Source organism: Ptychodera flava, chromosome 9 (genome assembly GCF_041260155.1).
Source record: "Ptychodera flava strain L36383 chromosome 9, AS_Pfla_20210202, whole genome shotgun sequence".
Classification (NCBI taxonomy): Eukaryota; Metazoa; Hemichordata; class Enteropneusta; family Ptychoderidae; genus Ptychodera; species Ptychodera flava.
The window spans coordinates 43140681-43166658 of NC_091936.1; the positions used below are offsets into that span (position 1 = coordinate 43140681).

General features: G+C 37.4%; 2 protein-coding genes across 3 annotated transcripts in view; one reads left to right on the forward strand and one right to left on the reverse strand.

Moving 5' to 3' along the window:
• Window positions 1–25978, forward strand: part of LOC139141127 (probable serine carboxypeptidase CPVL) — a 601148-nt gene that overhangs the window by 330727 nt on the left and 244443 nt on the right. The window lies entirely within an intron of this gene.
• Window positions 1–25978, reverse strand: part of LOC139141100 (leucine-rich repeat protein SHOC-2-like) — a 65906-nt gene that overhangs the window by 2629 nt on the left and 37299 nt on the right. For both annotated transcript variants that reach the window (XM_070710677.1, XM_070710678.1), the window contains exons 6-14: window positions 25634–25729; window positions 10837–10957; window positions 9841–9949; window positions 9211–9304; window positions 8425–8529; window positions 6191–6305; window positions 4128–4252; window positions 784–871; window positions 381–450 (exon numbers count right to left, since the gene is read on the reverse strand). In XM_070710677.1, coding sequence (XP_070566778.1) covers window positions 381–450; window positions 784–871; window positions 4128–4252; window positions 6191–6305; window positions 8425–8529; window positions 9211–9304; window positions 9841–9949; window positions 10837–10957; window positions 25634–25729 — 923 coding nt within the window. The remainder of the gene's footprint in view (window positions 1–380; window positions 451–783; window positions 872–4127; window positions 4253–6190; window positions 6306–8424; window positions 8530–9210; window positions 9305–9840; window positions 9950–10836; window positions 10958–25633; window positions 25730–25978) is intronic.

Consider the following 25978-nt stretch of genomic DNA (forward strand, 5'->3'; position numbering starts at 1 on the left):
CTCTAACTACACAAATAAACAAAGTGAAAATTTGTCTCAAGAGGTTTCATCTACAAGATGCTTGTTTTAGATGGCAAGACATTTTGTCAGAGAAGTAACTGTAATTTTTGGAAACTGAGGTCCTACAAAAATTAGTCTGTGATTTCTTGATTTCTTACACCTCCCCTCTATGTTCATTGATCAAAAAGTCCAAATTTGCCACATGAAACACAAAATGGTCAACCAAACTTCATGGTTAGTCAGCTGACCTGTTCCAAACCACAACATGCCTGAACCATGAATACTGGCTTAAAATCTTTGCATGGGGAAAGGTAAAAGGCAGGTACTTAAAAAAGGAAGAACAAAGGTTTGTGAAGACAAAGACGTAAAATAAGCCTCACCCAATGCCTCTTGGTAAAGACGTCAGCTGGTTGGACTGTAAGACTAGCCTCTGAATCTGCCGTAAATAAGCTGTGAAAAGAAGACATAAGTCACTATCAAGACAACTACTGTTTTAAATGTACTTAAAATTTCATGTTTTTCTATCAAAAGTGCATCTCAATCCGTCATGTGTCAATATTGAAAGAGCTATGATGCAACAAAGATCTGATCATTAAGTAAAATGAGTCTTGGACTCCAAATTGGAACATGAAATCCCCTCCACCAAATAAATATTGTTCAGATACTTAAATGACTAATTTGCTTATATTATAAATGTATTAAATAATTGTTAAGAATCGTGTGTCTGTGAATTTTAGAGCAAAAACTGACAGAAGACAATCATGGATCACCAAGAACACTTACCGATTTCTGAAGGTAAGGTCTCTAATTTGTTTTCTTCCAAATCTAAGACTCGCAACTTCTGTAAGGTACCGATGCCCCGTGGCAATTTCTGCAACGACAAAAAACCATGACAGCAGCATCAACACAAAGATTTCAAAAAGAAATTATTGTAGTTACTAAACTGGAATCAGGAACATTTAAAATATGATTACTACAGCTTCTGCTTTAATAGGAATCAAAATAGCTACACAAACCCCTGCCATAATAACAATGTTTTAATACTTTACTACAAACCCCTCTGAAAGATTTATGTATATGATCTGGAAAACAAACAGATCATGACATCGCTGATGATTAAAATGACGTTTATTATTCACAAACATTTGGCTAAAGCACCATGGACGGATCATATATTTAACTATAGGGCACTACACTCTACATACAATTTGAATACATTGTACATAAATTTGTGTATAGTTTACACACAATTGCAGCTTATTTAACATAAAAGTGGATTACACTTTACACAGTATCAGAATACATTTTAAATAATATTTGAATACAATTTACAAAAATAGTGACAATTATCACTGTTCGCTCCCATATAGTTATCAAAACAAACCAACAATTTTATGAAACATGGACATACACATACAGACAGACTGACATTCACAGACTGGCACAGAGTGATGACATTGACCCCAAGTGTGCCTTGGCCCATGAAGAGTGATAAAGATATAACAAAAAGCTGAATGTAATCATAAAATTGTTAAGTATAGGCCTACAGACACTGAGGGTGAATATGTTACAGCAATTTGATTAGTTTCTTTTCGTTTTCTACTTCTGTGATAATTTTTAAGTCAATCAAACTGCAAGGCAGTTTTAATATGTATTGACAAACATGTTATCTTTTACAAGCACACAGCAAACTGTTCATGATTTTTCATTTATAACATTTGACATAGACTGAAATACATAACATACAACCAATATTTACATTTTGCCCATGCACCAGATACATGGAGAGATTTCAACATACAATCATCAACTCAGAAACCCTACAGGGAAAAGTAAACATTGTTTTCTTCCAGAACAGCTGGTACATCCACATGTGGAGCAACTTACAAACTTAACCAATTACACAAGGATGATGACACAAGAAATAAAGTTAAGAAATTTAACTGTGGTGAACTTGACTATTCCTTTCAAATCCTTACCTAACTTGATTGACATCTTAAACTAAAATACACTGCATGGTTAATTGCACACAAAATACATCAGGGTGTACCATTTGATAAAAGGGGGTTGTCTGGAAGATTGATGAGGAACATTATCTTTTTTATCCGATACATTGTACATTCTTTTTTTCCCACTATCCCACCTTTTCTTTTTGACTAACCTTCTGTGGCTGATTTTGTTATTGACATTTGTTTGGATTTTTTTCAAAATCTGCCAGGACTCCCCCCTCCATCACTTTTTAACATTGAAAAAAACTTTGAATATATTTGTTGGAAACCAAACCTGCTGAAATCACCTCAGCTATGTTTCCTCATTATTTTTTACCGCATTTCAACACCAAATACAGTTTACCATTTAAAATGCTTACTGAATCACTGCATTATCTTAAAAATAGGGCCAATGTCCCTGAAGCTACTATAGACATGGATACAAAATTAAGTATTTCCTGACTGTATGAAATCATCTCACTAAGGTCATCCTAGGGACCTGTTAGCCAAATATTAAAGCTGCCTGACCAGCGGTTTTGAAAAAAACAAGCGACCCAATAGTCGACAGAGCTCTGCTGTGTTATGTAGAGAGCAACTTTTCGTGACATGTATTGATGAAGAAGGTTGAGATCTTTGATAGCTCATTTCAGGATGGCCTGACCTAAAATGGCAAAATTAGCTGCAAAAATACAAAATTGATGATTTCATCATAATTATGTATAAAAATGTATACCAAATATCAAAGCTATCACATGACTAACTTTTGAGAAACAAATATTTTGACCAAAAACGGCAAAAATTGACCCAAAAATACAAAAATTGAAGATTTCATCAAATTTCACTATATCACACTAAGAGAACCCCTAGGAACCTGTATACCAAATATCAAAGACATCAGACAAGTAGTTTTTGAGAAACACATTTTTTGACCAAAAATGGCAAAAATTGCACCAAAAATACAAAATTGCAGATTTCATCATATATTCTATATATCATATTTAGTTTATCTGTAGGAACCTGTATACCAAATATCAAAGCTGTCAGATGAGCGGTTTTGATGAAATAAATTTTTGACCAAAAATGACAAAAAAATTCCTTAAAAATACAGATTTGCATATTTCATCACAATTTGAACAAATCCAAGTTGGGTTATCCCTAGGGACCTGTATACCAAATATCAAAGCTGTCTGACCAGCGGTTATGAAAAAGAAGATTTTTTACCTAAAAAGGTTGGCACTAATTTGCATATTTTCAACAATATCAAAAAATCAAAAAAAGCACAATCATTTCAGGTCAGCCCAAAGTACTTACATGCAAATTTTTCATGTAATCTGCTCTGTGGTTATTGAGTTTTTCAATTTTGACTGTTTTTACATTTTTTCATTTAATTTGCATATTTTTGGCAATGACAACTTCATTTGAACAAAATCTCATCTACAGCCCATCATCCATGTACACACCAAATATCAAGATGAAATGTGCAGCGGTTTTGGAGTTTTTGATGTTGACGGACAGACATACAGACATACAGACACACAGACATACAGACATACATACATACAGACATTTTCCTAGCCTATAAGAATAGCTTCCATTGCCATATATACATATGGCTATGGGAGCTAAAAAACCTGATACACACAAGTTAAATGTAGCAAGAATATCACGATCTATTCTTTGTTTTGTGTAAACAAAATACTTATGGTTGCATTAGGCCAAAAAAAGAAAAAGAAATGTTTCTGGTCAGCGCGCGCGTCACTTGAACTACAGCGCATCACCCTTTTTTTCCTGGTTTGTGGCCGGCAGCCGTGGCAAACTACGTACTGATTACTATGACGCCAAACCAAAACGGCTGAAGAGAAAGAGAAAATTCTTTGGGGCACATGATGAGTGACTGCATGAACAGTTTAAATGTTTCTATATTGATAAAACTATAAAACTGACCCTCCTCCCTCCCTTGAGGAGAAAAAAAATCGCGTCGCCGCACCATTTTTTAAAGAAAGGCCTGACCAGAAACATTTCTCTTTTTTTTTGGCCTAATCTGGAAACTGTCCTGCACTATGTCATTGATAATGGAAAAGGAATAAAGGAAGGATCTCAAAACCTCTGTCCTGACAAATAGACATGAAGAATACCCACCTTGAGTAAATTATTACTTAGAATTAATATTTCTAATGAAGTCAAAGACTGGATGTCTTCTGGTAGCTTGCTAATTTGATTAGTACCAAGGTTCAACTCCACCATGGTCAACCAAGTACCAACATCTGTCACAAAATAGAATGACGACAGCTTGTTGAAATTAATCATTACATAGCTTTAAGAGCACATTTATTGTGCATTGTTCATGAGAGCCATGTTGATACAGGCAAATTTGGCCAGGGCCAAATAGGTCCACTGGACCATGAGAACCACATTGATACAGGCAAATTTGGCCATGGCCAAATTGATCCACTGGACCATGAGAACCACATTGATACAGGCAAATTTGGCCAGGGCCAAATTGATCCACTGGACCATGAGAACCACATTGATACAGGGCTTGTACAGTTCATGCTTTTTGTACACATTTTACATATAAGAATGGCTAATATGACCCCCCTCCCCACCCCACTGACAGAGGAGACAACTTCAGCATAACCATCAATACTGAGCGTACAAGCCGGATGGGATACGTCGACAGTAGAGAAATAATCAACACGAGGCATTTTTAATGATGTTGTTAACATGTGCATCTCTTAGTTGTACAAGCACTGAATCGGTGGCATGGTTTTGTTTGTGGAGTAAAAGTTGATGGGAAAATGTCGTTCTGTGTACATGGGGTGATTGTTGTAGTTTGTGCCTGGAGCCAAGACATGATTTTTTTTTTATGGTTTCCATCAGGACATTGATAGTAACAATGGTCTACTAAGTCCTCCTTGTACATGCCATTTCTTTATAAAGTCTTGTGAAATATTTCAGATAAATGTTTGATTTTGCATATCAATGGCAAAATTGTGGTATCATTTAGGAATCAGCCTCATTCAAGTACATTTTACTGTAAAAATTAGGAACAGAAACTGATCTGGATACAGATGCAAACAAGTCCAAACACCGTGATTGTGTGCATCCACATTGCCTGGCTACCCATCTTCTTTCCCCATAAAGGGGGTACAACAGGGAGGGTGAAACAGTCTGTCGGATGGGGAGGGTAGAACAGTCTGTACGATGGGAAGGGTAGAACAGTCTCTATGATGGAGAGGGTAGAACAGTCTGTATGATGGAGAGGGTAGAACAGTCTGTACGATGGGGAGGATAGAACAGTCTGTACAATGGAGAGGGTAGAACAGTCTGTACGATGGAGAGGATAGAACAGTCTGTACGATGGAGAGGATAGAACAGTCTGTACGATGGAGAGGGTAGAACAGTCTCTATGATGGAGAGGGTAGAACAGTCTGTACGATGGGGAGGATAGAACAGTCTGTACGATGGAGAGGGTAGAACAGTCTGTACGATGGAGAGGATAGAACAGTCTGTACGATGGAGAGGGTAGAACAGTCTGTACGATGGAGAGGGTAGAACAGTCTGTACGATGGAGAGGGTAGAACAGTCTGTACGATGGAGAGGGTAGAACAGTCTGTATGATGGAGAGGGTAGAACAGTCTGTACGATGGAGAGGGTAGAACAGTCTGTATGATGGGGAGGGTAGAACAGTCTGTATGATGGAGAGGGTAGAACAGTCTGTACGATGGAGAGGGTAGAACAGTCTGTATGATGGAGAGGGTAGAACAGTCTGTATGATGGGGAGGGTAGAACAGTCTGTATGATGGAGAGGGTAGAACAGTCTGTATGATGGGGAAGGTAGAACAGTCTGTATGATGGGGAAGGTAGAACAGTCTGTACGATGGAGAGGGTAGAACAGTCTGTATGATGGAGAGGGTAGAACAGTCTGTATGATGGAGAGGGTAGAACAGTCTGTATGATGGGGAGGGTAGAACAGTCTGTATGATGGAGAGGGTAGAACAGTCTGTATGATGGGGAAGGTAGAACAGTCTGTATGATGGGGAAGGTAGAACAGTCTGTACGATGGAGAGGGTAGAAAACATGTATGACAGGGAGGGGTAGAAAAATCTGTACGACAGGGAATTCACAGTCTGTACGACGAGGAGGGTAGAAAAGTTTGTACGATTTGGAAGGTAGAACAGTTTGAATAAAGCAATACTCACCCAGAGGCAAAGCTGTCAATTGATTCTCCTTCATGTTTAATTTAGTCAGATACTTTGACCGACTGAAAATGCCAAATGGAATCTTCGTAATGTGATTGTGTTCCATATTTATTGACTGAAATTGAAAATTTGAGAGCACAAAAGGAAGTATTAATGAGAAGTGCTTCGGACTCCTTGGTGATCAGTTGGCCTGAAAAGTGATCAGTTGACATGGAAAGTGATCAGCTGACATGGAAAGTGATCAGCTGACATGGAAAGTGATCAGTTGACATGGAAAGTGATCAGCTGACATGGAAAGTGATCAGTTGACATGGAAAGTGATCATGACATTGAAAGTGATCAGCTGACATGGAAAGTGATCAGTTGACATGGAAAGTGATCAGTTGACATGGAAAGTGATCAGCTGACATGGAAAGTGATCAGCTGACAAAGAAAGTGATCAGTTGACATGGAAAGTGATCAGCTGACATGGAAAGTGATCAGTTGACATGGAAAGTGATCAGCTGACATGGAAAGTGATCAGTTGACATGGAAAGTGATCAGTTGACATGGAAAGTGATCAGTTGACATGGAAAGTGATCAGCTGACATGGAAAGTGATCAGCTGACATGGAAAGTGATCAGTTGACATGGAAAGTGATCATGACATTGAAAGTGATCAGTTGACATGGAAAGTGATCAGCTGACATGGAAAGTGATCATGACACGGAAAGTGATCAGCTGACATGGAAAGTGATCAGCTGACATGGAAAGTGATCTTGACATGGAAAGTGATCAGTTGACATGGAAAGTGATCAGCTGACCCGCAACTGATCAGTGGACATGGAGAGTGATCAGTTGATATGGAAAGTGATCAGCTGACATGGAAAGTGATCAGTTGTCATGGAAAGTGATCAGCTGACATGGAAAGTGATCATGACATGGAAAGTGATCAGCTGACATGGAAAGTGATTAGTTGACATGGAAAGTGATCAGCTGACATGGAAAGTGATCAGTTGACATGGAAAGTGATCAGCTGACATGGAAAGTGACCATGACATGGAAAGTGATCAGCTGACATGGAAAGTGATAAGTTGACATGGAAAGTGATCAGCTGACATGGAAAGTGATCAGTTGACATGGAAAGTGATCAGCTGACATGGAAAGTGATCATGACACGGAAAGTGATCAGCTGACATGGAAAGTGATCAGCTGACATGGAAAGTGATCTTGACATGGAAAGTGATCAGCTGACATGGAAAGTGATCAGTTGACATGGAAAGTGATCAGTTGACATGGAAAGTGATCAGCTGACATGGAAAGTGATCAGTTCAGTTGACATGGAAAGTGATCGGTTGACATGGAAAGTGATCAGTTGACATGGAAAGTGATCAGTGGGCCTGGAAAGTGATCATGACATGGAAAGTGAGCATGACATGGAAAGTGTTCATCTGACATGGAAAATGATCAGCTGACATGGAAAGTGATCAGCTTACATGGAAAGTGATCATGACATGGAAAGTGATCAGCTGACATGGAAAGTGATCAGCTTACATGGAAAGTGATCATGACATGGAAAGTGATCATGACATGGAAAGTGATCAGTTGACATGGAAAGTGATCACCTGACAGGGAAAGTGATCAGCTGACATGGAAAGTGATTGGCTGACATGGAAAGTGATCAGCTTACATTGAAAGTGACCATGACATGGAAAGTGATCATGACATGGAAAGTGATCAGTTGACATGGAAAGTGATCACCTGACAGGGAAAGTGATCACCTGACATGGAAAGTGATCAGTTGACATGGAAAGTGATTGGCTGACATGGAAAGTAGCTGGCTAATGAAATCACTTGTACTATAGTCTGCCTTTGCTTCCTCAAAAACACTGTACATGTATGTATATACCTGATGTTCAACATTTCTGGTATGGTCAAATACAATAAAGATAATAAGCTCAAATCATACACAGACAAATCAGCTTCAAGAAGAACATTCTTTTATGATTCAGTTAAACATAAATAGAGACTGTAATAATTTCACTATGATTGAAGGCAGTGTGTGGCTCAGAACTGAAGACGTAAGCTTTTGCTCGAACTCTCTCCAAATCAAGAATACAATATAGGGTTACCGTATATATTTTTGTACTAGAGAAACAGATAACCTACCATAACAATGGCTTGGTAGACTTGAAAATGACTGTAAAAGTTTATATTATTAGATAGCAGCTGCGTTACTTAGATAGCGTTACTTACATATACTGTAGCAAACTGAGAGGGTCCACCAATAGGGTAGGATGTGAAGTTGTTTCTTGACAGGCACAGACTTGTCAGATTTTCCAGGCTAGATAAAAGCCCTTCCTGTTTCCACAAACAAAATACAGATATATGAAGATTTTTTAACAGAGAAGTTTTCTAATGACAGATAATCAAACATGAATTTGCAAAAGCTACGCAATAATTGAGGTGTGAAAGGTAGGTTATAACCATAACAGCTTAGAGGAGTCATTTCATGGTTGAAACCCTGATGAAATGTCAGATTCTAGAATTACACTGAAGTCAAGTTTGTGTAGTTTATATGCATATCTTGCTATGACCCTCTCTATTGCATTACATTTCACCTTTGAAAATGTTGAAAATTACAAGCCTTTATTCCCCAACCCTTTTGCCACCATATAGTTACGCGCAAACTCACTGTTATAAATTGTGGACCTGTTTCCGGGAAACTGCAGGGAACAAGGTAAAATAGGGCCCAATATTCTGACTGATATTGACCTTTAACCCTTTTAACCACAAAAGGTTCACCCAAATCCATTGTTATCAATTGTGAATGTGGTCCTATTTAAAGGAATCATGGTGAACAGGTAAACAATTTAGAGTGATTTCAATAACCAGCTGCACATACAAAAAAACACGTAGGTTGTTCATTTCATCTGCTTTCATTATTGTGGGATGGTAAAGACAAGTTTTTATACATGGGACCATTGTACTCAATTCTTTGGAAGGGAATTTTCCTCTTTAAAGTTCAAAGTGACAACATACCGGCAGAGAAGATATGTTGTTATTTTCAACATTAAACTCCTCCATCTCTATGCAGTTACTCAATGACTTTGGTATTGCCTGCAGACGGTTATATCTGAAAATGATAACAAACACAAACTATGGTTCCCTTTATAACATACAGTACAGCATAGCTCACTACAGAGAGCTAAATCTATATCAATGAAGAAATGGAATGTCAACAGTGTACTCACAATTTCAATGTTACATATAAAAAACAAAAGATTACCATACTTGACCTCTTGAGGGTGCCAAACATTATACACGGCTATTTCAATGTTGATCAGAGTCAACGTATGAACAAGTGAATGGTGTCTATGGTTGTGTACCTCTAGGTAATGTGAACTAATTATAATTAACCCTTTGAGCGAAAAAGTCAGTTTTTGTTGCCTATATATAAAATATATGCCAGTCAGTTTTTTCAGATTTTTGCCAAAATTTTGTAAAAAACTAATAGCAAATAAAATGTGATGTCCATTTTGTTCAAAATTTTTAATAAAATTATAGAAAAAGTAAAAAAAATTGGCAAAATTTGCACTAAAATTTTGGCGGGAAAAATTATAGCACTCAAACTGTTACAACTGTGGAAAGGTTTAAATCAGACAGTCGTACCTTAATCCTAATCGGCTGAGTTGTTTAAGGTTACCAATGGAATTTGGTAAATCTAGCAATTCATTGTGTTGTAAATCCAGAGAAGATAGTTGAGCACAATTTCCAATCTCTGGAATAAAAAAAAAGGCAGAACATGAGGCAAAGGTTTCCTTGTGTATTCTTCCTTCCCTAAAATATAAACAATGCTCACATTTTCCATGGCAGCTGTTATTATTATTATTATTATTATTGTTTATTTCAGATATAATTATCCATATACAAAAACAGATAAATAAAAAGTAAATGACAGAAAAGGAGTTAAAAAATCCAATTACACAAGTTTTTCCATAATTTACTATATATGAAAATGGAAAAATTCAGAACTGCTGAAATAAGGGGGTTATCAGAGATATGCAGTCTACTGAGAAAACCCACTGACTTTTTTCTAAACAGTTCGTCAAATGTTAAAATCGATAAGTTAACAAACATAAGGCTGTTACTTTGCACATGGTTGTATGTGAAACCTGTCAATTTACGATAAACCTGATAAAAAGCTTTTCTCATTGTCTTAAAAACGTGCATTTATGTCCATGGTCAAACTAACGGTAGCCCTCATCAGAAAGCTTGTATGTTGGAAATATTTCACTGATATGCCACAGATTATTTAGCAATGACAATGCATTTTGTAGAAGTACTTGATGTAGAATTTCTCTTTCTCTTCATCGATTATCTCACATTCACTAATCTGCGAGGCCAGTAGATGAAAAAAGTGCTAGCATGGACAGAAAAAAATGTTAGTCCACAAGATCAGGTTAGTGTATTTGCTCTCCCATGCATTTCCCAAACAACAAGAGGAATAGCTATTATTGAAAAGAGTTTTCATGAAATGATTCCATTCAATACAATACAGCTCAAAAACCTTAGTGTTTACACTAAGTATGTAATGTTAACAGGGAAGTCTCATTCACATAGAATTGAGACATACTTCTCAAATGTCATCCATAGCTAGAAACTCACCTTGTGGCAAATGCTCCAAGTGGTTGTGTGAAACGTCAAAGGTAATGAGATGGACCAGTTTACCGATACCTTCTGGTAAATTTCTGATTTTGTTTTCCCGTAAACTTAACATTGTTAGTTTCTAGGAAAGAAAGAAAATAAAAGGAGAGAGAAGCTCAGAAAGATAACATTCAATCATGATGACACAAGAGTAAACCCAAGACATTTTGTATCAGGATAGTCAGTTCTGTTGCAATATACCGTATTCCTCCGATTCTAAAACCCTGCTCGTTTATAACACCCCCCAGGATTATTATATCGATTCGTGATTGGCCGTTAGTTCGTTTATAACACCCCCAGGGGGTACACCAAAATTTTGACTGGAACAATAGAGCCATTGTCATGACAAGGATATCCGGGACACCTACGCTGCTTATCAAAGTAACAAACTAGTGTCAAAGTGAAGCATCAAACCTCAAAACAAGCACACTATTGTTGGCGTTTGGAACGTGTCTGTCGGGAACGGTCCTATCGTTCCTGGTGATAAAATTCCACTTGGATTTCGCTACCTTAACGAAAATTAAAAGAGTTGGATTTTTGAGTGTCTTGATCTAGTACAATGCCGTCTTTTCGTCACTGTCATTTTGCAACCTCAAAATAAGCAGATTTTTGAACATCTTGATCAAGTACGAATCGAATATTTCGATGCCATTTGGCTACCATAACATGAATAGTAAGGTTTTTGAACGTGTCGATCAAGTACGATTCGCTCATTTCATATGGTGAAAAAAATCGTTCCTTTCCACGGGTATTGCAAATGCGCTCGACGGAACTGAAGACAACATGATTTCTGAGGAGATTCCGGTACTCGATGACGACTTATCAAATGAAGCCATAGGACTCGTGTTTGATGACGAGGGGGAAGATGACGATATAGACTTTGACGGATTTGACTTCGATGAAGAGGGCAATTGTATCGACAAACGCGACATCCGAAGTTTCTTCCGCGCATGAACTGAAAATTCTTTGAATTTCTTTTGTTAATGTTTTATCAAATTTGTACATAGTTTTTCTCATGTAATAAAGGTATTTATTGTTTGAACGGCATTTCTTGCTTGTGTGTGTCCTTTTCCTGAACTAGTCCCGGCAATGAGTAGGTGATAGTGTGACAGATTTTCAAGATTATGCAAGCTTTCAAAGTCTTGCGAGGGAAAAATACCTAACTTCATACATTTACAGTTAGAACAAAAACGTGCATGTTCGTACCATATTCCGAACAGTTGATCATAGATGACTGAATTCCACATCAAGAGACATTTTGTTCATCGATACAAGTAATAAAAAAAAACTTCAAAGAATTATTGCCAAAAATTCAATTCATCAAATTGTAAGCAGATTGGCGTAGCAATCTTTAGTCTCGGCCAGCTGATGCTTCAACACTTTATCAGTTCGAGCCTGCCTGTTCGTAAGATCACATTTTGTTTCAAGATATGGTTAAACTTTTTGAAACTACCATAGGAGCAAAATAATAAAACTCACAACATGTAATTGATCGTTTATTTTAAGGAGTACAGTAATTGAAAATCGTAAATAGAAAACATTGGACGGACACCATCACACTGTATGCATGTGCTTAACAGAATTTTACCCTGACCTCATGCACTGACACCTTTGACCTATTGCATGAATGGACCAACCACACAGCCAGCGGAACTTTAGGGACTTTCCCTTTACTCATTGTCTGACCTTTGCGACCATGCTATGGGGAGCTAGCTGGCTGCTGCTGGGGAGCGTACTTGTTGCAACGAAGTATCGTGGTGATTATCTATACACGAAATACGAAGATTTATTGCTATCGTATTGTTTAGCAAAAGAAAGTATGGCAAATACGCTAAATTTCAAAACTTGTCGATCTCCATTATTTTATACTGTACAGATTCGACTGCCAGTATCGACATAGCATAGCCATTAGTCGATATCACAAAGTATGAGTTGTCTGCAGCGCTCACGTGAATAAAAAAACATTGGCATAAAATTTGCATAACATTCCATTAATCAGCATAAATGAACTACGACAATCGATTTCGCGGTGACATCCGTTAATACGACCCCAACATCTTTTCCATCATCTTTGGTTCTGAAAAGGGGGTTTTAGAATCGGAGGAATACGGTATTAAATGATAATTGTATTGTTTGCATATTGACGCGGCTGGTTCTAAAATATTTGTGAATTCTTGCTGTCAAAATGAGTTGACCACTAGTTCCTTAGCAGTAAGCCTTTCAACAACTTTTCAAATAATCATTGACCGCGAAATACCAATACCAGGGACAGCATATCTTCCTTTATACTCATGTTGATGTATTTTATCTCATACATGGGGCAGTCAAAGATCAATATATTACGTGGCTGAAAACGACACAGACCCTATTCAGTTTGTCATTGCGTCGTTCTGTTAGAGCTGCGTCGTTCTGTTTTGACCTGCGCTCTTCAGTTTGTAATTGCGTCGTTCTGTTAGAGCTGCGTCGTTCTGTTTTGACCTGCGCTCTTCAGTTTGTAATTGCGTCGTTCTGTTTGAGCTGCGTCGTTCTGTTTTGACCTGCACTCTTCAGTTTGTCATTGCGTCGTTCTGTTAGAGCTGCGTCGTTCTGTTTTGACCTGCGCTCTTCAGTTTGTAATTGCGTCGTTCTGTTAGAGCTGCGTCGTTCTGTTTCGACCTGCGCTCTTCAGTTTGTAATTGCGTCGTTCTGTTAGAGCTGCGTCGTTCTGTTTTGACCTGCGCTCTTCAGTTTGTAATTGCGTCGTTCTGTTAGAGCTGCATCGTTCTGTTTTGACCTGCGCTCTTCAGTTTGTAATTGCGTCGTTCTGTTAGAGCTGCGTCGTTCTGTTTGATCGTCGCTCTTCAGTTTGTTTTGTTGTAATAAAGGGAAAGCAACTCCACACATCGTTCATATCTGAGTTGTTTGCATTTTGTGTATGATATTGTGTATATTGTGAGCGTGTATCATGTTTGATTGTTTTATGTGGGTATTGGTTAGCCATGGCGAATGTAATAAAGGGAAAGCAACTCCTCACATCGTTCATATGTGAATTCTTTGCGTTTTGTGTATGATTCTATGTGTGTGTATATCATGTTTAGCTGTTTTATGTAAAGGGTTGATTAGCCATGGCGAGACGTACCCGTAATTTACGTGTCTTGCTGTTAACCAACATTGGAGGGGAGAGACTAGCGTTACACTGCGATCCTTTGAAGCTACGTTTCGAAAACAGAGTTTTCTTCATCAGTCACTTAAAATTCATTTTTGATTGGTGAGACATGTTGAATGATTGATTGATTTTATGTGTTATGTTGTTCCACTGAAGTTTGTTGTTCAATTACTGAAGCTATGTCTACGGTTTGGTCTTGTTGTGTTTGTGTATGCTCATGTGAATCGGAGTGCCATCTATTGTAGCTTTTGTGAAGTCTGGCATGTGTAAGTGTATCGCATACTTCTGTTCCTTCTGTATGCGATTATTGTTTGCTCGAAGGTTTGCAGCATGAAAAAAATATTTGGGACAGATTTCACTGACTGTTTGATCCAAAGCTTAAATAGTATAAAATCATGGACTTTTGTATGAAATACAGCAAAAACGGGCTAAGTGTCAAAGACACAAGGAAAAAAAGCTGGAGCAACAAAAAAGGACCTCGAAATTAAGAAAGTGAAATAGAAAAACATGAAAAGACATTGATGAAATTCAGAGAGCTTTAGATGATATTTACGAAGTCAAAACACAAGGTATTAGGCCTATTCAACATGCTAGAATAAGATGACATGAGCTTGTTGAAAAAAGCAATGCTTATTTTTTGAAGCTTGAAAAGAGAAATCATTACAAAATCACATTCGTAAACTTCAAGCATCTACAGATTTAAATGAAATTTTAAACACGCAGAAAGAATTCTATCGAAATTTATACCAGACTACACATTGTTTTCCTGAAGAAAAACCAGAAGAGTTCACTAGCGATTTCCATATTCCTTTACTGTCAGAATTACAGAACAAATATTTGTGAGGGTTATTTGAGTCTCGAAGAACGCTACCAAGCTTCGAAAAACATGTCCAGTAATTAAAGCCCGGGGAATGGCGTTTCTGGCCCTTGTATGGTAATTTAATTGTACTGAGTTTCAACTATATGTACACGTCCATATGGAGAGTTGTCAGTGTCAGTTTCCCAAAAGACCAGCAACCATTACTTTGATTGATAAAAAAGAAAAAGATCGTCTGTAGCTGAAAAATTGGGGACCTATTTCTCTTTTAAACTTTTATTATAAAAATTGTTGCCAAGGGCCTTTTAATTCGAATTTCAAAGTTTTATCGGAAATAATTTACCCAAATCAAGCTGGTTAATATGTGAAAGGTCGCTACATCGGTGACGCTGTTTGCAAGATTTTAGACTCAATACACTTTACAAAAGACAAGTCATCGTTGATGACACAGTCCCCGCTTGTCCATTTTGTCATAATCTTTGGTGTCTAGGTAGCTGTGGAATGACATTGATGCAACAGGTGCATCAGGCCTGTGACTTGCATAATAAAGTAATCTGAGGAACGTTCAATAAAAGACTCATCTCTGCCGGTGTTGACCACTAAAGGAACTTTTGATTACATCACACATAACGATGCCCTCACTGCCTCTAGTGTCATGACAGCACATACTATACACATGGTTTGGTGGAATTTTCGAAATGGTATGGGATCGGGTATGTTGTTGTAATCAGCCATTTTGGATCATATAATAAAACAAATTAATGTGCACAAGAATGCAGCCATATCACGTTTAAACAAAATCAGTCCATTGAAGGACAGTGACCTATGTTTATAAAATTGAAATCAAATGGCGGTCTATTGACCATATGGATCGTAGCACAAAATTAGTAGACATGCATAAGTATGCCATAGTACTTTATCTTTGTACCAAGTCTCAACAACATTGGATAAGGAATATTTGCATATGATTAAGCCTCGAAGACATGAAAAAATCCAAAAATGACAATCTGGCAGCCATATTGGAACATGTCACGAAGTAAATTGACATGTACAGGGGTTTCGTTAAAAGCCGGCCACCGGCCATATGGCCGGCTGTAAGCCTATCACGGCCGCCTGTAATTACCTGAAAATCATGTAATTGTTGTGCCGCTTACAGGAATGAATAGCTGGTAACAAATACAGCATATCGGTAAAAGTTTACAATGATCTGTATCCTTCATGCTGAATTACTTGTTTTCAACACTTTTGCGAGGTTTTCAGTGAAAAATTTTGTGTTCGTTGGTTCGCATTCGTGTATCGTGCGATACTGGTACAGCTACACAGCACGGAACCCGTCTATACAATGTACACAGGGTGGTTGGAGGTTAGGGGTCATTGAGCGTGTGCAGTAACGCAACATAATGTCAGCCATACGTAGTTGAAGTTACTCAGTTCGATCGAAATGGAAACAGATAGACGGGTTGGCTGATTAAGAAGGCTACAGTCGATGGCAATTTCTCAGATCATTTTGATACTTATGCGGCGTTTGATGAATATCTCTCGGGAAAGGTTTCTTCTGAATGCATCAGCAATCGCCCACAGCTATCCGTGGCCGCAGATTGTATTAAACAACAACGGCTTGCTTGTCAATGTAGTCAACGTTCGCGTTCGTTCTTGGATTTTAATGACTGGGAGCCAAACGTTTGACTTGCTTCAACTCTGCATATAAATATCAAAACAGAATAAATTGAAGGTGTAAACTTTAGCAGACTGTGACTTTGAGTGGTAGGCTGTAGCCACGGTCCGGAGAGACCGTGCTGTAGCACAGTCGTTTGTGGTTTCATACACCGTACACGGTAATGCAGGAAGTCGGGAATGGAATAACCAGCCACTGTACACATGTATCGCCAAGTTCGAGACGGATTTCGCGCACCAAAAGCCACAATAATTCTTTCAAAAAACCAACATCGATGGCTCCAAATACATCTCTGAATTCATATTTTCTATGCTCTTTGCGTCAAAGATGATCTCCTATGCATTTTTGAGTGTGGTTTCCGAAGGGACCCATGCTTTCAACTAGCTGAGGAAACGCAGCTATCTGTTGGTTGGCGGGGTTGGGTGCGTTTGTATGTGGGTCAAAGGTCAACTGTGGTGGGGTTGACCTTTGACCCACATACAGACGCACCCAACCTGCCAACAGATAGCTGCGTTTCCACAGCTAGCTTTCAACATAAAACGAACACTTTTTTACAACAGCCATTCATGATTTGAAAGTAGCGGCACCGTGATTCAGGCTATCTATACTGTTGTCTCTGATCGTTTGAAAAATGCAAATACTTTTTTTAATGAAGTTATCATGTGTGATTGATGTACCGTTTTGTCGAGTTATTATAGCTAATTTGGAACCGTGTCGGGGGGAGGGGCTGCCATATCCAAACATCCGCATGCTTGGACGTTGGTACGGCTTGGCCGCCTATAATTTTCATTTGGCCCCCTGTTTCAAAACTTAGTGAAACCCCTGCATGTATACATGTATGTGTGCCATAGTGCTTGATCTTTGTGCCAAGTTTGGACAAAATGGGTTTAATGACCTTTGAATTATGCTTCAAAGACATGCAAAATTCCAACAAAATGGCAGTTCTGCAGCCATATTGGATCCTATCGCAAGGTTAATTGATACACGCACATGTATGCCATAGTGCTTTGCCTTTGTGCCAAGTTTGAACAAAATCAGTTCAAGGATGTTTGAGTTATGGTTCAGAGACATGAGAAAATCGCCAAAAAATGGACGCCTGTCGGCCATATTGGATCATATCATGAAATAGAGTGGCGTTCATATGAAGGGCATAATGTTTTGTTTTTGTGCCAAATTTGAACAGAATCGGTTCAAGGATGTCTGAGTTATGGTCCAAAGACATGAAAAATCGCAACAAAATGGCTGCCTCACGCCCATATTGGATCGTATCGCAAAATAATTTTACATGCACATGAAGGCCATAGTGTTATGCCTTTGTGCCAAGTTTTAACAGAATCTGTTCAAGGATGTCTGAGTTATGATCCAAAAACATGAAAGATCCCAACAAAATGGCCGCCTCACGCCCATATTGGATCGTATCGCAATATAATTTGACAAGCATATGTAGGCCATAGTGTTATGCCTTTGTGCAAAGTTTGAACAGAATCGGTTCAAGGATATTTGAGTTATGGTTCAAAGACATGAAAAAATCGCAAACAAAATGGCCGCCTCGCGGCCATATTGGATCGTATCGCAAAATAATTTGACATGCACATGTAGGCCATAGTGTTATGCCTTTGTGCCAAGGTTGAACAGAATATGTTCAAGGATGTCTGAGTTATGGTCCCAAGACATGAAAAATCGCAACAAAATGGCCGCCTCGCGCCCATATTGGATCATATCGTGATATAATTTTACATGGATATAAAAGCCATAGTGTTATGCCTTTGTGCCAAGTTTGAACAGAATCTGTAAAGGATGTTTGAGTTATGGTCCAAAGACATGAAAAATCGCAACAAAATGGCCGCCTCGCGGCCATATTGGATCGGATCACAAAATAAATAGTCCAGTCAATCTACGAGATTTTGGCACCTAACCCACCACAAATTGCAACAGAATTTTTTTCTTCAGAATGCATTTCAGAGAGGTATCCAGAACAACATATTAAAAGTTTACTCGAATCCACCTTGGGGAAATATGTCTAATTTGCATAAATCAAATATGGCGGCCAACCATCCAACCAAATAACATAATTTGCTATATATCACATGTTAAACAAGCTATTTCAGTAATTTCAAAGTCTGACACTAGTTATTTGGCTCAGGGAATCATTTTGGAGGTATAATGTTTCATATAGGCACCTTGTTAATTTGCATAATTCCAATATGATGGCCAACATTCCTACAAAAGACATTTTCGTCATATACCATGTACTAAAGCTATTTCAGTGATTTTAAAGTTAAAAGTATATTTCTTAGGCACGGACAAACAATTTTCGAGATACTATGATTTGCATAGGTAATTTGTTAATTTGCATAATTCCAATATGATGGCCAACATACCTTCAAAAAGAAATTTTGTTTCATATACCACGTATTAACCCTCTTGGCGCCAAAGTCTATTTTGGTCAACTTTATAAAAAATGTACCACAGTCAATTTTTCTGCTTTTTGCCAAAATTTTGATAAAAATAAGTAGCTGCTGAAAAATGATATCCATTTGGTCCAAAATTATGAAAAGAACGTACAGAAATGTTCACAGAAATTGGTAAAATATCGCATTAAAATTTGGGTGTAAAAATTACAGCAGTCAAAGGGTTAAACAAGCTATTTCTGTGATTTCAAAGTTAAAAGTATATTTCTTTGGCATGGTCAGATGATGTTTGAGGTGCAATGATTTGCGTTGGCACTTCGTTAATTTGCATAAATCCAATACAAAACAAAAAATCCAATACAAAAGAAATTTTCTGTCATAAAATGTATTGAACAATCTATTTCAGCCATTTTGAAGTTTGATTATATTTCTTGAGCATGAAGAAACACCTTTTGTGGTTCAATGTTTTTAAAAGACACTTTGATGATTTTCAGAAATTAAATATGGCTGCCAAATTAATGCCCAAATAGCTTCAAATATAAATAAGATATGGTAGAGTTTTTAGGAATAGGAATATCAAGAAAAAACTGTCAAGAGGGCACAGTTGCACCCAACGCACTGTATTTTGCAAATATTCTTCCAATTTTTTGTATTTGTTAACCCAAAATTACAAATTGGTTAGGTTCACCTTTTAGCTTGGCAAGCAGTCGTAAGTTGCATGATATAGAAGGGTTAATGTATGCAAATGTATGCAAATCACCCGAATTCCTGCTTCCCTTTTATCCGAATTTCAAGATTTCCAAAGAATATAACTCTGTGCTGGCTGGGTCATATTTTCTGAAATTTTCACATTATGTTTTTAAATGCTATATAACAAAACAACTATTTTGTTTTGCAATAAATTCTTACTTTTGAACACTAAAATTCTTACATTTGAATTAGAGGCATTTTATTTTGCTAACCATGATTTTAAGCACTTTTTTGAGTGTCAGTCGTTCAGCCCATGCCATTTTAGAATGAGGATATACTCTTGTTTCAAGTGAAATATTACATTTCACAAAATAGTTTGTAAGGGTTTCCTTGTCATCTTATATGAGAAATATTCCTTCGAAAAAAACTGTGTTGGCAACGTGCAGCTCCATATTAAGTCCTTGAACATTTATTTTTAAAAATGTAGAAAATATACAATAAATTTACATACAATAACGATCCATTTACAAATAAAAGTTTATTTTAATAGGTGTCTGTGATACCTGAATTCGTTAAAATACCCCATAAATATATTGTATTTTGAAAAGTATGTTAAAGCAAATTTGGTAGACTTACATATATGACTTCTGAAAGGATTAAAATACGTATAATATGTTGATGTGCGTTTACTATTGAGTTGTAAGAAAGTCATGCATGTGATTTTTCTAAATATGACAACCGTTAATGATTGTTAGTCATCTAATAATCTCTTTCTGAATATAACATTGGATTCATCTGTGTACGGTATTATTTGTGATTTTTATATGTGCTTTATACTCTACAGTGTTAAAACATGTAATCTTCAATGTTTACTGTTTTAAAAAAGTCGTGGACAAAATCTTTAGTTTCTAGTTTAGACTGAACCCCTTCCTTATGAACGGGTGCATCTTTGGTACATCCCCCTAGATTATAGGCAAAAAGTCATCACATATAACAGCAAAAATACAATAAACACAACAAAGATAATAACAACGCAAAAAATAAAATAATGTGACCAAAAATAACACATGGCACAATACAGACAAATTAAAACTTAGCGCTGATGCAAACAATGTCAGACTCTTAAAAACTTGATCAACACACAAACTCACAAAAATTGAAAATTGCATGCTTAGCAAAGACTTAAAATTAATTCAAACAACTCGTTAGCCCAACAGAATCCAACTGTTACACGATGCAAACATGTACATCTGGAAAAATGACACTTGGAAAAATGACTCAAGATGTACTTCTTTGTATAGTGTAATAGTTGGATTCTTTGTTTGAATTGATTGTAGGTCTTTGCGAAAGCATGCAGTTTTCAGATTTTTTGAGTTTGTGTGTCCAGAAAGTTTTTATGAGTCTGACATTGTTTGCAATAGTGCTAAGTTTCAATTTGTGTGTATTACGACACTTTTTATTTCGGTCATATCATTTTTGCTGTATTTTTAGCTTTGTTGTGTTTATTGTATTTTGCTGGTATATGTGATGACTTCTTGCCTATCATCTAAGGGATCTTATAAAGACGCACCCATCCATAAGAAGGGGGTTTAGTCTGAATTAAAAACTAAAGATTTTGAACACCCCTTTTTTAACAGTAAACATTAGAGATAACATGCTTTGACACTGTAGAGTGTTCAACATCCTTACAAATTACGAAAATGCCAAACACAGATGAATTCAATGTTATATTTAAAAAGAGAATATATCATTCAGAAGACTAACATTCATTAATTAACGGTCGTCATATACAGAAAAATCAAAAAATTTTAAAAATGAATGTCCAAGGATTTAACAGTTTCTTCTTGATAGTTTCCTAGTGCTAAAAACTATACCAAAACCGTTAATTATATTAGAAGCTATTAAGCCATGGGGCATTAATATGGCAGCCATATTTAATTTATGCAAATTATCAAAGGGCCTTTGTAAAAATTGAGCCACTAAAAGTGTTTCTTCATACCCAAGAAAAATATTAAAACTTTAAAATCAAAGAAATAGCTTGTTTAATGCGTGGTGTATGACCGACAATGTCCTTTGTAGGAATGTTGGCTACCATATTGGATTTATGCAAATTAACAAATTACCTATGCAAATCATAGCATCTCGAAAATCGTTTGTCCATGCCAAAGAAATATACTTTTAACTTTGAAATCACTGAAATAGTTTGTTGAATACGTGGTATATGACCGAAAATGTCTTTTGTAGGAATGTTGGCCGCCATATTGGAATTATGCAAATTAATAAAGTACCTATAAGGAACATTAGACCTCCAAAATAATTCCCTGGGCCAAATTACTAGTGTCAGACTTTGAAATTAGTGAAATAGCTTGTTTAACATGTGATATATAGCAAATTATGTTATTTGGTTGGATGGTTGGCCGCCATATTTGATTTATGCAAATTAGACATATTTCCCCAAGGTGGATTCGAGTAAACTTTTAATATATTGTTCTGGGTACCTCTCTGAAATGTATTCCGAAGAAAAAAATTCTGTTGCAATTTGTGGTGGGTCTAACCCTATTTTGACTGGACTAAAATCGACGTGCATCTGTAGGTCATAGTGCTATGCCTTTGTGCTGAGTTTGAACGAAATTGGTTCAGCAGTGTCTGAGAAACTGTTGATGACGGACGGACGGACGGACGGACGGACGCACAGACGGGACCCAATCTATAAGTCCCCGCCGGACTTCGTCCGCGGGGACTAAAAACGATATTCCATGGTATTCTACTTTGTATTGATTTTGCCAAGGCATTTGACTCTATCGAGTGGTCTTTCCTTTACTTTGCTTTAAAGAAATTTAATTTTGGTGAATCTTTTATTCTATGAATCAAAGTTTTATACTGCGATATTTCTAGTCATTAATAATGGTGTCACCTCTGGTTAATTTTAAGTTAGCAGCGGTTCAAGACAAGGTGATACTCTTTCACCTTACTTGTTTTTAGTTTAGAAATTTTGTCCATCGCCATTCGTCTCAACAAAACAATTAAGGGCATTCAAATCGAACAAAATGAGTTAAAATTGCACAATATGCAGATGACACCACTTGAATGTTATCAGATGTGAAATCTGCCGAATAATTTCTCAGAATAGTTGACTCATTCGGCAACATCCCCGGCCAGAAGATCAATAAGGAAAAGAGTGACGCACTATGGTTAGGTAGAAAGAGAGATTGTATATACACACATTAATCGACTCAATGTACCGCATCATTGAACAAAGGTAGAAACGATGTGTGAAGTTGCCCTCACTTTCCTTCTTGTAAAATTGCTCAAAAATGCTCAGGATGTAAACTGTCTGCGCTACCACGTCTGGCAAGTGATGATGACGACCGCGAGGTAGCCTCGTGCAAGGGTAACAGTGGAGGCATAACCTCTCTCCCTGCTATTTAAATTACAGTAAAAACATGTTGTTACTGTGCACATTATCTTAGGGAAACAGTTCTTGTCTAAAAGTGTAGACAAAAAAGAAAATTCTTCCGTTCTATTCATTTATAACGCAGGTCAAACAAAAGCACAAAGTTGAGAGAAACATTTCCTACAAAATAGCACAACTGAAAAGTATAGGACCCGCTGGCATATTCTGGTAATGTACTTTAAATCATAGATTGAGAATGTCTTTTTTTTGTAAGTGCTATCCTTGTTCTTCGTCTTTTGTCTGTGTTCTGTTTCCGTTGTCTTTTTTCGTACCTTTTTCTCTTGTTCAAGTTGTAAATTATATATATATATATATATATATATATATATATATATATATATATATATATATATATATATATATATATATATATATATATATATATCAGTCTAGTAAACACAATACGTGGTGACGAACACAACCTTTAACACAGTAGAACAAAGTTAGACATCCTAGCTTCCAGAATGAAAGAACAAACCTTCAGTGGGACAACACAGGAATAAGTACAATGATCTGCCATTATACCACGAAATTTATCCACTGAACCTGACTTGAGGCGATTGATAAAGAAAGTCTGGCAAACTTTTGAAACATCGCCTTAGTGTCGTACGCAGTGACTCAACTCTGGAGTACAGACTGCACTGACATTTATATTCAGCTGTCTCGACGTACCTATTCTGTTCTGTACACAAGACAGTGAAACAAAAAATACAAACCACCATACATTAAACGCAATCAACCAATATGTGAACGATGTGTGGAGTTGCTCTCCCTCTACTACCTATGACTCCACGGGCACCCATGCCAAGTTGCAATGGTATTCTCCATGTGACCGTTCAATGTTTGTTACAAAATGTTTATTCCAGTACTTCCGTGTTATGCTGAAAACAAACTGAAGAGCACAGATCAAACAGAACGATGCAGTTCAAACAGAACGACGCAGGTCTAACAGAACGACGCAATTACAAACTGAAGAGCGCAGTTCAAAACAGAATGACGCAGCTCAAACAGAACGACGCAATTACAAACTGAAGAGCGCAGGTCAAAACAGAACGATGCAGCTCAAACAGAACGACGCAATTACAAACTGAAGAGCGCAGGTCGAAACAGAACGACGCAGCTCAAACAGAGCAACGCAATTTACAAACTGAAGAGCGCAGGTCAAACAAGTCATCGTTGATGACACAGTCCCCACTTGTTAATGGGTATTTTGATTACAGGTCCTCAGAGAGGATAGAGTCCTCTTCATTAGGTCTGTGATAAAAATACTTTTGAATGAATTCGCTTGATACATGTCTGAGTTATGGTTCAAAATGGTCGCACAGTGGCCATATTGGATTGCATCACAAAACAAATTGATGTGCATAGCTATGACATAGGTCAATGTCCTTGTACCAACTTTGAATAAAATCGGTTGAGATATGCCTGAGTTATAGCTCTGTACATGAAAAAAATCAATAAAATGGCCGCCTGGCGGCCATATTGGATAGTATCACAAAACAGATTGACGTGCATATGTATGACATAGGTCAATGTCCTTGTACCAACTTTGAATAAAATCGGTTGAGATATGCCTGAGTTATGGCTCTGTACATGAAAAAATCGTAATAAAATGGCCGCACAACGGCCATTTTGGATCGTATCACAAAACAAATTGCCGTGCACAGCTATGACATTTGTCAATAAGCTTGTACCAACTTTGAATAAAATCGGTTGAAACGTGCCTGAGTAATGGCTCTTTACATGAAAAAATCGTAAATAAAATGGCCGCCTGGCGGCCATATTGGATCGTATCACAAAACAAATTGACGTGCATATCTATGAAATTGGTCAATGTCCTTGAACCAACTCTGAATAAAATCGGTTGAAACATGCCTGAGTAATGGCTCTGTACATGAAAAAATCGTAATAAAATGGCCGCCTGGCGGCCATATTGGATCGTATCACAAAAAAAATTGACGTGCATAGCTATGACATTGGTCGATGTCCTTGTACCAACTTTGAATAAAACCGGTTGGAACATGCCTGAGTTATGGCTCTGTACATGAAAAAATCGTAATAAAATGGCCGCCTGGCGGCCATATTGGATCGTATCACAAAACAAATTGACGTGCATATCTATGACATTGGTCGATGTCCTTGTATCAACTTTGAATAAAATCGGTTGGAACATGCCTGAGTTATGGCTCTGTACATGAAAAAATCGTAATAAAATGGCCGCCTGGCGGCCATATTGGATCGTATCACAAAACAAATTGACGTGCATCTGTATGACATATGAAGTAATCCTTGTACCAAGTTTGAATGAAATCACTCCAGGCATCTCAGAGATATCTGCGTGAACGGACGGACGCACGCACGCACGCACGCACGCACGGACATGACCAAACCTATAAGTCCCCCCGGACGGTGTCCGTGGGGACTAAAAAGAACGACGCAGCTCAAACAGAACGACGCAACTACAAACTGAAGAGGGTCTGTGTCGTTTTCGGCCACGGTAATATATAAACTGAAGTCAATACTTTTCATTTATCTTGTTTCATTGATTCATTTTCTAATAACTCACAGTGAGATTTGAGAGTTCTTCTCCAACTTCAGTTATTCTGTTAAACCTTAGGAATAGAGTGGTCAGCGATGTTAACTTGTAAACAACTTCAGGAATCTGCAGACAAAAAACAGATAAGAACAGGCTGTTGTAGGCAAAACTTTCTTTGATATGTGTTGTGGGAATACCTAGTATATTTCCTAAATAACGTCTTGCTCCATGTCTGGCACAGAACAGGAATCTAACCTTATATTGACTTTTTAATCAACTACCTAAAACCTTATCAATGTCAGGTTGCAATATTCTTCTTTATTACTCATATTCATCTTCAAATACTACCAAACTGCAAGTTCAAACAGAGCAATT